Source organism: Camelina sativa, chromosome 1 (assembly GCF_030686135.1).
Source record: "Camelina sativa cultivar CO46 ecotype springtype chromosome 1, ASM3068613v1".
Taxonomy (NCBI): Eukaryota; Viridiplantae; Streptophyta; class Magnoliopsida; order Brassicales; family Brassicaceae; genus Camelina; species Camelina sativa.
Window position 1 is genome coordinate 18140010 of NC_141880.1, and position 12877 is coordinate 18152886.

General features: G+C 39.0%; 2 protein-coding genes across 8 annotated transcripts; both read left to right on the top strand.

Annotated features, from left to right (window-relative positions):
- The first annotated feature begins 1345 nt into the window (after positions 1 to 1345).
- On the top strand, positions 1346 to 9859 carry LOC104709839 (uroporphyrinogen-III synthase, chloroplastic). 7 transcript variants are annotated; one of them, XM_019228915.2, is made up of 8 exons: positions 1346 to 1654; positions 1737 to 1824; positions 1975 to 2041; positions 2359 to 2477; positions 8873 to 8964; positions 9090 to 9163; positions 9301 to 9435; positions 9573 to 9859. In XM_019228915.2, exons 1-8 carry the CDS (start codon positions 1430 to 1432, stop codon positions 9646 to 9648), a joined length of 876 nt encoding a protein of 291 aa, XP_019084460.1. In that variant the 5' UTR covers positions 1346 to 1429; the 3' UTR covers positions 9649 to 9859. The 7 variants fall into 7 exon arrangements, with proteins under 7 accessions (XP_019084460.1, XP_019084459.1, XP_019084462.1 ...); XM_019228914.2 differs by having other exon boundaries at positions 1347 to 1654; positions 9078 to 9163; XM_019228917.2 differs by having other exon boundaries at positions 1347 to 1654; positions 8873 to 8928; positions 9078 to 9163.
- On the top strand, positions 3236 to 8293 carry LOC109126001 (uncharacterized). The gene has a single exon (XM_087460649.1). The coding sequence runs from the start codon at positions 3356 to 3358 to the stop codon at positions 5645 to 5647; it is 2292 nt and encodes a 763-aa protein (XP_087316775.1). The 5' UTR covers positions 3236 to 3355; the 3' UTR covers positions 5648 to 8293.
- Positions 9860 to 12877: the final 3018 nt, after the last annotated feature.

The following is a 12877-nucleotide window of genomic DNA, read 5'->3' on the forward strand; positions in this document are numbered from 1 at the left end:
TATTTCACTAATCAACCGCTATAATCCTACCAATCAAGCTAACTACTAAACCACTCTCTTTTACCACACTAATCTTTTTGATATGTTATCTTTAACCGCTATCTTTACAACCACTCAGAATTTTCTAACTACCTCGTTTAAACGTGGTCACTAATGAGACCCTTTTAAGTTGTAACACTCGAGATCATTTGTCTCTATTTCACATGATCATTCAAAACTTGTTCAATTTTTATCATGTACAATAGTTTTGTTTGATAAAATTCAACACATTATCCCACCATATTTCGATATTCTTTATTTTCTTTTATGATTTAAGATTACATATTTAATAACAATAAATTAAAACTAAATTAAAGTAATTTAGAATAAAATAATTGTTTATATGATTATATTTTCGATAGTATTTATAATTGAAAATATGAATTAATTTTTCTTTTTGCAAGTAAAAAGAAGAAGTTTAAACACACAAAAAAGAATTGATCCAATGATAATAGAAAATTATAGTAAAATATGATGGTTTTTCTATGTCCAAATGACACTAGACTATTCTCTATTTATACTTTTTTTTTATTATGATGAATTTTCTATATTTTTTATTTTATAAAAATAGATTAACATACAAATACAATAATCAAGATCGAATAATTAGGATGAGATAAAAATTTACAATCAGAATAAAGTAACTCTTCTCACACAGAAAAAAAAAAAAACAACTCGTACTCACGTGTACAACACATTCACCATCTTTTCCTCTCATAACTTGGCAATGCATGTACCATTATTTTTGTTGAATCTTTTCAACTCAGTTTAACCCACATGTGTTTCTAAAAAATTCAACTGTCTCATTGCATCGATTAAACATGAAATTTTTATTCATCACGCTCATGGTACATGGTGTAACACTTTATTTAATATTGATCGAGGTTAACAAAAAAAAAACAGAAAATTATAATATTATAAAAAAAAAAAAATTATTCTCGAGCAACAGCACAGGTTGAGGTTATGATTCAAGATATGTATTGTATGACTATGAATAATAAAACAAGAATAATTCATAATATTTTTTTCCACAACAAAGATATATTAGTCTAAAATAAACAAAAGAATTAAGTATTTAAATTACTAAATACAATACTAGCATCACATTTTACAATAGGAAAACAAAACAGATGTCTTATATAATTTTAAAATTTTGTATTCGATAAAATACACTGTACTAACTTTTGATGAAACACAAAAAAGATAGAAATAACGTGGAAGAAAAAGCAATTGGGCCTCGCTGATCAAACGCAACTGGGCCCAAGAGGGGAAAAAATAAAAATAAAAGAAAACTACTAAAGCGCATGTGGAGAAAATTAATCGTCTTCTTCAATTGGAATCGTATGATTGATTCTATTTCTCTCTCACTCACAGAACAGAACTACTTGTAATGGCGTCGTTGCTCCTTTCTCAGTCCTCTCTCTTATCTCTTGAACCACCATTATCGTCTTCTTCTTCGCATATGGAAAAAGGAGTTGTCGCCTATCCTATCTTGATTCGAAATTCAGTTTCCCCGTCTCTCTCTTCTTCCTCCTCCGTTGGTAAATCCAATTCGATTCCTCAGGTGGTCGTAACCCGAGAACGAGGCAAGAATAATCAAATCATCAAAGCTTTGGTATGCAATTTTAATAACGCATGCTTACAATGGTGATTGTAGATTGGATCTCTCTATAGTATTAACTTTAGCTAATTTGCAGGAGAAACATGGGATATCATCTTTAGAGCTTCCCTTGATTCAACATGCGCCAGGACCTGATTTCGATCGGCTTGCCTCTGTATTAACTGGTGAATTTTTCTGATCTTTGCTCTAAAAATTGGCTGTTTGTTTAGAACTAGTAGGATTGTTAAGGAAAAGGCTCCGCAGTTGTATTGTATAGCAGAGTAGATTATGGTATTCTGATATGTAGTAGTCCTCACGTCTTATTTTGTTGCTAGATAAGAGCTTTGACTGGATCATCATTACATCCCCAGAAGCAGGTTCTGTTTTTCTCGAGGCGTGGAAGTAAGCTCTGGTTTTTTTTTACCTTATTCCTTCTCTTTTTTTGTCAAATTTTGAACTGTCTGTCTGAATATATGGAGTTTGTTGCTAGTGAGTTCACTCCTTGAGTTGTCATTTTGGTTGTTGCTGATAGGCACTATGACTTTTCTAGGTTTTTATTTAGGTATTCAGATATATCATATATGTGTTGCCTACATACAAATATTTCTGTCACAACTCTGTGAATTTATGAACATTTTGTTTTATCATTATAAATTTAAACACTTTTCCTCATTACCTTCTTCCCCTTGAGCTAAACCTCATTGGTCTCAATTCCTCAGGGCAGCTAGCTCCCCAAAAGTGCAAATCGGTGTGGTAGGAGCTGGAACAGCCAGGGTATTTGAAGAGGCAATGCAATCGGCAGAAGGATTGCTTCATGTTGCCTTTACACCATCAATAGGTTCCATAACTTTCTATTTAGACTCAGTTTCTATACAATCCATTAAGTCTTTTGTATCTGCAATTTGTGCATCTTCAAGCATTTAATAGTGCAGGGAATTTACATTATCATTGGCGTTTGTGCTTGTGTGTGACTGTGGATGATGTGACCTATAACCCTTGTCACAGTTTGTTTCCATGAATCAGAGAGCATCAAAGATCATATTTAGGTTTATGAGATGATGAATTACTCAAGCTGCATTTGTTCTCCGTGACATTCTCTCTTTATGTATTTTTTAATGTGTTTGCATTCATCAAGCCAATATAATGAGTCGTCGTACATACAATGTTACAGTCTTGGCTGGTTCATTCTCTTTGTTTTCATTATTTTAGCGACTGGTAAAGTCTTGGCTTCGGAGCTTCCAGAGAAAGTGATACATTTGAGGTCCAACATCCTCCTATCCTCTATCAATATCAAAGGAAGAAGAAAAGCCCAAGTGGCTAAGTAGTTTACTAAAGGGGATCCAGTAGTGTAGTGGGCCTTGTAGGAGGGTCATGTGTCTTATTAGGGAATAAGTGTCATTGTCGTGTTGCAGAGGCTGTAACGGTTCTTTGGGGTGGGGCAGGGATATCACAAGTAGTACTTATGTAGTAGGTGGGGGGAATGGGGAACATTGTCGAGTATTTGGTAAAGAGTGTAAGGGGGAGGGAAGAGACTCCATAAACATTTCTCTTGGCTTGTACCGTTGTCTTATTCTAAATAAAGAGTATTGTGTTCTTATTCGTCTTGTCTGTTCTTGAGAATAACAACCAAAACGTATCAAATTGGTATCAGAGCAGTGTTCTTGGGAAACCAATCATCTAGATGGCGCTCAAGAAGGTGAGGAGTTAGAGAAGGTAATGGAGAGCATTCAGAAAGAAGTTCAGCAACTGTCGAGCTTGGAATCTGACGTCAGTGCTATGAAGAAGCAACTGGGCAAGTTGGACGTCTTTGAAAAGCAGCTGGGAAAACTGGATGTTCTAGAGAAGCTGGAAAGAAGAATGGCGGAAGAAGAGAGACGTACGTGGGGTACGTCCAAGGGGAACGAGGATGACTCTCAGGTCTCCGGCGTGGAAAAGCCAAGCGTGGAGGAGTCACAACGACGCCTTCCACAGAGCCCTACGATGGAGGTGGGAGAAACCCTACAACGGAACCTACCGGTGGAGGAGAAAGAACCACTCTCTCAAAGGATCGAGCTTCCTCTGTTCGAAGGAGAAGAGGCGGAAGGCTGGGTTCTCAGGGTGGAACAGCACTTCGAGCTGCAGGAGTTCACGGAGGAGGAAAAGCTGCGAGCAATAAGAGTATGTTTTGTCGGGGATGCACTCACGTGGTACCGTTGGGAGAAGGTACGGAACCCTTTCCTCAGCTGGGAGCAGCTGAAAAACAGAGTCTTGGACAACTTTGCTACGACTCACGACTTAACCGCCGGCGAACGGTTGCTACTACTCCGTCAAGAGGAATCCACAGGGCAATACTGCAAGGCTTTCATTGCACTAGCCTCTAATGCCCCGGAGGTGTCTGAGAAAGTGTTAGAGATGGCCTTCATGATAGGGTTGAAACCGAAGGTTAGAAAAGGGGTGAAGATGTTCGAGCCGAGAACATTGCAGAAAATGATGGATCTGTCTCGACTGGTCGAAGACTGGGAAGGACAAGGCGATTCACCGGCGCCGACGGGTTGGGAAGTCGCGAGCAGAGCTCCAGTGAGAAACCCGGGGGACAAACACTCGTCACGTGGGTCCTATCAGACTGGTACGGGTTTATCTTCTCATAAGTCTTTAATTACAACTGAGCCCAAAACGACATCGTTACGACCAAGTGGAGACAAAAGCTTAAACCCTAATTTCAAGAATCCCGAGTCGAGACGACCACCATTCAGGCGACTAACAGATGCGGAGGCCAACGACCGTAGGGCGAAAGGATTGTGTTTCCGGTGTGATGAGAAGTATCAAGCCGGACACCGATGTCGGTTCAAGGGGCTTCAGATCCTGGTGGCAACGGAGGACGACGAAGGGTTGTGCGGAAACGACGACGGAGAGGAACACGAGGCGGAGATGGTCGAGGTCCCGGAGTTCGCGGCGCTATCCATCCAGTCCGCCGCCGGTATATCCTCTCCGCGAACCATGAAGTTGAGGGGAAATGTACAAGGAGAAGAGGTCGTGGTGATGATTGATAGTGGAGCCACCCACAACTTCATATCGAAGGCGATGGCTCACAGATTGGGAATAGTACCCAGAGGAACCACGGGGTATGGGGTGCGTATGGGCAACAGTGTAATGGTAAGGGGAAGCGGAGTGTGCCAATGTGTGAGGTTGCAACTGCCGGGTTACACTCTCATCACTAGCTTCTTGCCTTTGGAGTTGGGAGAGGCGAATGTGATATTGGGATTGCAGTGGCTGGAATCCCTGGGGGACACGAGAGTAAACTGGCGCGAGCAGAGAATGGCCTTTATGATGGGCGGTGAAGGGGTGACCTTGTTGAGAGATCCTAGTTTGAAGAACTCGGCCATCTCCTTCAAGGCCCTTTGGAAGACCGTACAACAGGATGGAGAAGGGCTGTTTGTGGAATATGCGGGAATACAAGCCTCGACCGAGGAGAGTGAAGAAGGTGCCCCCATATACTACCGAGCCTTGTTGGAGGAATTCTCTAGAGTGTTCTCGGAACCACAAGGGCTTCCTCCTTCTCGGGGAAAAGAGCACTCCATCGTTCTGAAACCTGACAGTGAACCGGTCAGTGTGAGGCCATTCCGGTACCCACACGCCCAAAAAGAAGAAATAGAAAGACAGATTGCCACGATGTTAGCTGCAGGGATCATTCGCGAAAGCGGTAGTCCGTTTTCAAGTCCGGTACTCCTGGTCAAAAAGAAAGACGGCAGCTGGAGGTTTTGTGTGGACTATCGTTCTCTCAACAAAGCCACGGTACCTGACAGCTTCCCTATCCCGATGATTGATCAGCTACTAGACGAGCTCCACGGTGCAAACATCTTCTCCAAGTTAGACTTGCGCTCAGGCTACCATCAAATCCGGGTCAAAGCAGAGGATGTCCCAAAAACCGCGTTTAGGTCTCATGACAGTCACTATGAGTTTCTAGTGATGCCCTTTGGCCTCACAAACGCACCAGCTACCTTTCAGTCCTTGATGAATGAGGTGTTCTGACCCTTTCTCCGAAGATTTGTGCTTGTCTTCTTTGATGATATCCTCATTTATAGTCGATCGAAGGAGGAGCATCAAGATCATCTCCGAGAGGTTCTCAAACTGCTTCATAAGCATCAGTTGTATGCTAACCAAAAAAAGTGTCAGTTTGGCACTACCAAGATAGCCTATTTGGGACATGTGATCTCACCAGAAGGGGTGTCTGCTGATCCAAGCAAAATACAAGCTATGGTGGAATGGGAGGCTCCTGCGAACATCAAAGCTTTAAGAGGGTTCCTGGGGCTGACTGGATACTATCGAAAATTTGTACAAGGCTATGGAGAGATAGCTAGACCACTCACTGATTTGTTAAAAAAAGATCAGTTCGAGTGGACTGAGAAGAGCGAGGCAGCTTTTGTCAAACTCAGAAAGGCGATGACAACTGTTCCCGTTCTAGCCTTACCCGACTTTACAGAGGTGTTTGTCGTGGAATCTGATGCGTCGGGGGTGGGTTTGGGTGCTGTTCTTATGCAAAAAGAGAGACCCATCGCTTACTACAGTCAGGCTCTGACGGATAGGCAGCGACTCAAGTCCATTTATGAGCGCGAGCTTATGGCCATTGTACTAGCAATACAGAAATGGCGACACTACCTCCTTGGCAGAAAGTTTTTGGTGAGGACAGATCAAAAAAGTCTGAAGTTCTTGTTGGAACAGAGAGAAATCAACATGGAGTATCAGAGGTGGCTAACGAAGTTGCTGGGCTTTGACTTTGACATCCAGTATAAGCCGGGGTTGGAGAATAAGGCAGCTGACGCCTTGTCCCGTAAAGAGATGGTACCGTCGTTGTTTGCAATATCAATTCCAGCAGCCATTCAACTAGAAGAGATTTGTGCCGAGGTCGATAAGGATCCTGAACTGCAGGGCATCATCAAAAACCTGCGAGAAGGAGGTAACTTGTACCCTGAGTTCTCCTTGGTGCAGGGGAGGTTGCTGAGGCAAGGGAGGTTAGTGATACCTAACTCTTTGGCAGTTACGGGGTTGATAATGCGAGAATTCCATGATGGAAAGCTAGGGGGTCATGGGGGCGTTCTGAAAACACAGAAGAGGATCGGGGATTTATTCTACTGGGAGGGTATGATGACTGATATTCGAAGGCATGTGGCAGCCTGTTCGGTTTGTCAGCGTTACAAATATTCAACCTTGGCCCCCGGTGGTCTGCTACAACCCTTACCTGTCCCGGAGAAAGTCTGGGAAGACATCTCTATGGATTTCATAGAGGGGTTACCAAAATCTGGTGGGAACAACGCTGTCTTGGTGGTGGTAGATCGCCTATCCAAATACGCTCATTTCTCGCTCATTAAACACCCCTTTACAGCTACGGACGTCGCCAACCTGTTCATTCAAGAGATTCTGCGTCTACATGGGTTCCCTCGCACCATCGTCTCGGACCGTGATAAAGTTTTCACTAGCCAGTTCTGGAAGGAGCTCTTTCGCTTAGCAGGTACCAACCTCTGCTTTAGCACCGCTTACCACCCTCAGTCTGATGGACAGACGGAGGTCACCAACAGGAGCCTAGAGACCTACTTGCGGTGTTTCGCAGGGGAACAGCCTCGCACTTGGTCACGGTTCCTCCCCTGGGCTGAACTGTTTTACAATTCTTCTTATCACTCGGCCATTCGTATGTCCTCGTTTCAAGCTGTCTACGGCCGTGAACCCCCCACACTGGTGAAATACGAGAATGGCTCCACCTCCAATGCAGAGTTGGAGACTCAGTTACGGGAAAGAGACGCAGTGCTGGGATTGATCAGGGAACATCTTCACAAGGCTCAACAACGCATGAAGAAAAGGGCAGATGCTCATCGAAGAGAGGTAGACTTCGAAGTAGGGGAGCAAGTATATCTGAAGATGCGACCTTTCAGACGTCGTTCTCTGGCCAGAAGAGCCAACGAGAAGTTAGCAGCCAGGTTCTATGGACCCTATGCCATCGAAGCCAGAGTGGGGAAGGTCGCTTATCGCCTGAAACTTCCTGAGGAAGCAAAGATTCACCCCACCTTTCACGTGTCTCAATTGAAAAAGGCGGTGGGGGATCAGATTGTGGCCGCATCTCTTCCTGAGCAGCTCACGGATGACGGAGTACTGGAAGCAGAACCGGAGACAATACTGGACGTTCGCAAGAACCCTGTTTCAGGTCAGGCTGAAGTTCTAATTAAGTGGAGGGGCTTACCGGATTTCGAGTGCTCATGGGAATGGGTAAGCACCATGAAGGGACAGTTTCCAGGATTCAACCTTGAGGACAAGGTGAATTTCAAAGGCGGGGGTAATGATACATTTGAGGTCCAACATCCTCCTATCCTCTATCAATATCAAAGGAAGAAGAAAAGCCCAAGTGGCTAAGTAGTTTACTAAGGGGGATCCAGTAGTGTAGTGGGCCTTGTGGGAGGGTCATGTGTCTTATTAGGGAATAAGTGTCACTGTCGTGTTGCAGAGGCTGTAACGGTTCTTTGGGGTGGGGCAGGGATATCACAAGTAGTACTTATGTAGTAGGTGGGGGGAATGGGGAACATTGTCGAGTATTTGATAAAGAGTGTAAGGGGGAGGGAAGAGACTCCATAAACATTTCTCTTGGCTTGTACCGTTGTCTTATTCTAAATAAAGAGTATTGTGTTCTTATTCGTCTTGTCTGTTCTTGAGAATAACAACCAAAACGTATCAGAAAGTTGGCAAAAGGTCCTCTGTCTTATACCCGGCTTCTCTAAAAGCAGGCAATGATATTGGCGTGTGTTGTTAAGTTTTCTCAATTCCATTGAGCTTATTGTGTTGAACACATAGAAGAAGAATTATTAGGACTGAATAATGAAAATAGATTAGATAATTCATAATTTCATATCCTGTACAAATTTTTTAGGCAGTTGGAAAATGCCATGTTAATTCTGGCATTAAAATAGAGATATTCACCAAATTATAAAATCTTTGTTGGAGATGCAGTAAAACTGTTAAGAGCAGGAGAAAATAGATTTGGAGATTACAATTCTTGACTTTGGCTTACATGTCCTAAGTGATAGTATTCCAAAAGTTGAAAAGCATTGTAACATTTGCACTGTCCTTTTCCATATGGATGTGTGGATTAATCCTTGGCACATGGAAAACTGACTAAATCTATGTAAAATTAGCTTATGTTTATGATTTTGAGATTTTGAAGTCCATGACTGACCAGTTTACTGTGCTTCGTTTTCTACATGTGAATCTTAGAGGATGGGTTGTCCAAACGTGGATTTGAAGTTTTCAGGCTGAATACATACACAACAGTAAGCCTTACACTTACTAGACCAGTCCTAGAAAATGTAATTTATTGCAACTTTTTCATCATTTTTATATAGGCTCTCACGTTTTGGTCCTTGGTATGTGCGTATTTGAAGATACTGTAATGGTCAGTTTCGTTGTTTACTATTGCTAGGTTCCTGTGCAGAGTGTTGATACGGTGCTCCTGCAACAGGCACTGTCTGCTCCTGTTCTTTCTGTAGCTTCACCTTCTACAGTTGGGTAGGCGCCATCAATTGTCATCCTATTGCAACTCATCATCTGTCCGTTTTTATATCATCTGTTGGTGCAGCAAATTTTAGGGGAATGCTGTTACCAGTCTTTCATATAAATATATCTTCTAATATGGGTTTCGACAGGGCCTGGCTGAATCTGATTCAAAACGAGGAGCAATGGAGCAATTGCGTTGCCTGCATTGGAGAGACAACTGCATCAGCTGCAAGACGACGAGGATTGAAAAACGTGTATTACCCAGAGAAACCAGGACTTGAAGGGTAAATATTGATCTTTTGATATGGTGAAATATGTCAACTAGGCTCTGAACTGAGTCCTCTTTTCACATAACCGACGAATCGAGTACTATCGTCACCTGGATTTTCCATGGGTTTGAGTATGTGTGTGTGTATGGCAGGTGGGTCGAGAGCATCATGGAAGCTCTAGTTGCTCACGAAGAATTACACAGATTCAACTCTAGCAGGAGCAATTGAATCGCACTGTTTCCACCCTCTCATAGTGTAGGACTTTGAATTATGAGAATGTTTGTAATTTAGGTAAAAGAAACCAAATGATGGTGTTGATAGAATCCTCGAGGCCTTTTAGATATTTTAGGTAGCTTTTGTAGGACAAACAGACAAAGTATGTAATTACTGTTTGAATACTAACATCAAAAGCCATCTAAAAACATGCAATTAATTTCAATTTCTCATTGCTGCAACTAGTGATAAAAAATCTACTGTTGGTTTTAGAATTGAAATTATTCAAACAATAAATTTCATGTTTTTTTAAGAATATTTTTATAGATCCAGTTGAAAGTTAATTGAATTATTGTTAGAACTAGATACGGACCGCACGTACATGTTGTTTTCATAAGTGATATTTGATTTATTGTAAGATATAGTTATATTGTTGTTAATAGAAATGGTTTTTTTTTGGGGGGGGGGGGGGGGGGGGGGTTTGTTGAAGGGATTTTTTTGAAAGTACTTTTATAGGATAGTAGTAAAACATATATATTGTTAACCATTATAAGAAACAAAAAGAAAAGGAATTAAAAGAATGATGCGTAAAGTAATAAACAGTTTTTAAGGAATGAAAAGAAAATCTGCAGAAAATGAACAAAATAGTAAATTGGAACCAAACAATAAAAATATTTTTTAAAATATATTAAATATTAAATAAATCAAATTTCAATGATAATACTGATACTACTAATGTATATATGCATAATAAATTTTACATTTGATTTCAAAATTAAGGTTATGGAGTTAAATTTTGGATATGTCATATTAAATATTAATAATTAATTTTAACAAACTATAAAATTTTAAGAGTAATTTAAAATATTTTTAGTTTTTATTTACATTATAAACAAGAGTCTCTTAAATTTGTTTTATTTTTCATACATATTTCAAATAAAGCCTTAAGATTAGTTCAACATAAAATTCATATCAAAAATATTTTTTTCTGTCATTACATTGTGAAAATATGAAAATTATTTTATTAGAAAATTGAAATATTATATATAAACACATTTTTTATTTATTTTAAAATAGAAAATGAATTTTAATATTTGTTCTTTTTTTGTTTCATTTGTTTCTCATCAACTTTGGAGAGAAACATTTTTGTTCTATTATTCATTATTTTTTGAAGAATGTAGAGGAATGTAGAGGAAAAAATATTTCTTTCAAATGGTAAAAAAAATTGTGAAATATAGAGGAATGTAATATTTCTCTTCATTATTTTCCTAAATTGTGGTCACCAATTGGATTGGAGTTGTTAATTACATTTTGGAGAGATAATGTTTGTAGTTTGGATTATTCAGCTTATTTTACACTTAACCTTTACACTTACGGCCTAACATATATGTTTAACCAAGTAAAGACCAATTACCAAATTCCCTGGCCAAGCCCAATAATTTAACTCGAAAGGACAACAAAACTTTACCTTTTATAATACAATCCGACTCTCCGACCAAAACAGTAACAAAAAGTAATAATATTTGTCGGCAATATCTTTAATAATAATATTTGCGGGTGGTACCGGTTCCTAGCGATTGGTACCAGTCACACAAACCGCTTCCAATCGCTCCAAATCACTCTCAAACAACTGAATTCCAAAAGCTGCTTCCAGCAAGCGTTTGCGGTTGCGGGCGATTGCGGTTGGTTAGTTTTTTTTGTTTTTTTTAAACTTGAAACAAATCAATGAAAATGAAATATTTTTTTATATATATTTTATCTAACTATTTTATTTATTAAGGATTGGAGAAAATGAAGTACGAATACGATTGAGAATATTAAAAAATAAACAATTGAAAAAATAAGATTTCAACTATCAATAACCCAGAAAACTTAATGTAAATTTAATGGCACATCGCACATATGTTCAAAAAAATCTAAATAAATATAAAATTTCATCAAAAAAAAATTAAAATATAAGATTTATTTAAAAATATAAAAACAAATCAAGAGTGACTCTTCTCAAATCTCGTTTGATCATTACTACCGATGTAACTACTGCCCCACAGAACTTATTTAGTGTGTTAGATTTAAGAAAGATGATCTACGATCTAAAACATATGTTTTATCATTTATCAAATTACTTGATTAAAGTTTTTGTAAAATGCCAAATGCATAAAGTAATAAGTTTTTCAATATGAAATTTATTTGTTTTTAAATAATTATTTTAGTATTTTTTAATAAATTTTAATTATAAATCAAGTTTAATAAAAATTTTGGTATTTTTAAACATTTATATAATTATATATTATATTTATTATGTTTTAACTGCTATTGCACCCGCTGGTCAACCAATCGTTAACTCCCGCAAACGCACTCATTTTAAAACGCTAAACCCGTTATTCAAAACGCGTAATAACGCTTGAAACCACAACCACCCGCTTCCGCAATCTCCCGCAACCGCAAACGCTGCGGTTGAACCAATCAGGCCCTAAGAAGCAAGTTTACCATCTATCATTCTATCCTTTCAACATAAGCACCAAAGCTAATAGAGTTAAACAAAATGATTACGATTTACAATTTTGCTATAGACTTTTTAAAACTTTAACGTATATGAAAGAGAAGCACGAGATCAAATGATGGCTTACACTTTACACGAGATTAAAATTTGTATATCGATATTAGAAACTATTGAAACTTTACGGGAATTTCACAAGAAATGCCATTTTTAAAAGAAAAGTTATGAGGAATGCCAGTTTGTATTTTCTTTTTCTAAACTGCCATTTTTAGTATATGCCACATATGAAAAAGACAGAAATACCCTTGAATTAAAGAATACAAGAGGGATGATGAGACATGTGAGCGACTGTTTTGTGCGGTTCACCAAGAAATATTAATGGGTGACACATTTTCTTTCTCTTTCATTAAGCTGTGTCTGTGTACACAATTTTTAGGGCACTATAATAATATGCAATTATTGTCCATCCATAAGGTAGCATACAATGGTACTGTAAATAGCATTGTGGACAAGTATTTTATGTCTACCCAATTATTGTAATACAGGAGAACCTTGGATGATGGTTATTATTCAAACTTAGACAATAATGGTAATTGTTGACATTGTTGTCTATCAAAATGTGGTAGACAGTTTATCCAATTAGTGAAGACAAACAATTCTTTTTGCACAAACTTGTTGGACTGCTCATATTATAGTGATTGACCAAAAGAGATTACATTTAGGAGAAAAAAAGAGTAGGTTTTACAT

Excerpts from the sequence above, each read along its gene's own strand:
- LOC104709839 (XM_019228914.2), top strand. The coding sequence starts at position 1,430 with ATGGCGTCGTTGCTCCTTTCTCAGTCCTCTCTCTTATCTCTTGAACCA. Across the intron at positions 2,478-8,872 it reads TGCCTTTACACCATCAATAG|AGGATGGGTTGTCCAAACGT; the intron begins GTTCCATAACTT and ends TGTGAATCTTAG. Across the intron at positions 9,164-9,300 it reads GCTTCACCTTCTACAGTTGG|GGCCTGGCTGAATCTGATTC; the intron begins GTAGGCGCCATC and ends GGGTTTCGACAG.
- LOC109126001 (XM_087460649.1), top strand. The coding sequence starts at position 3,356 with ATGGAGAGCATTCAGAAAGAAGTTCAGCAACTGTCGAGCTTGGAATCT.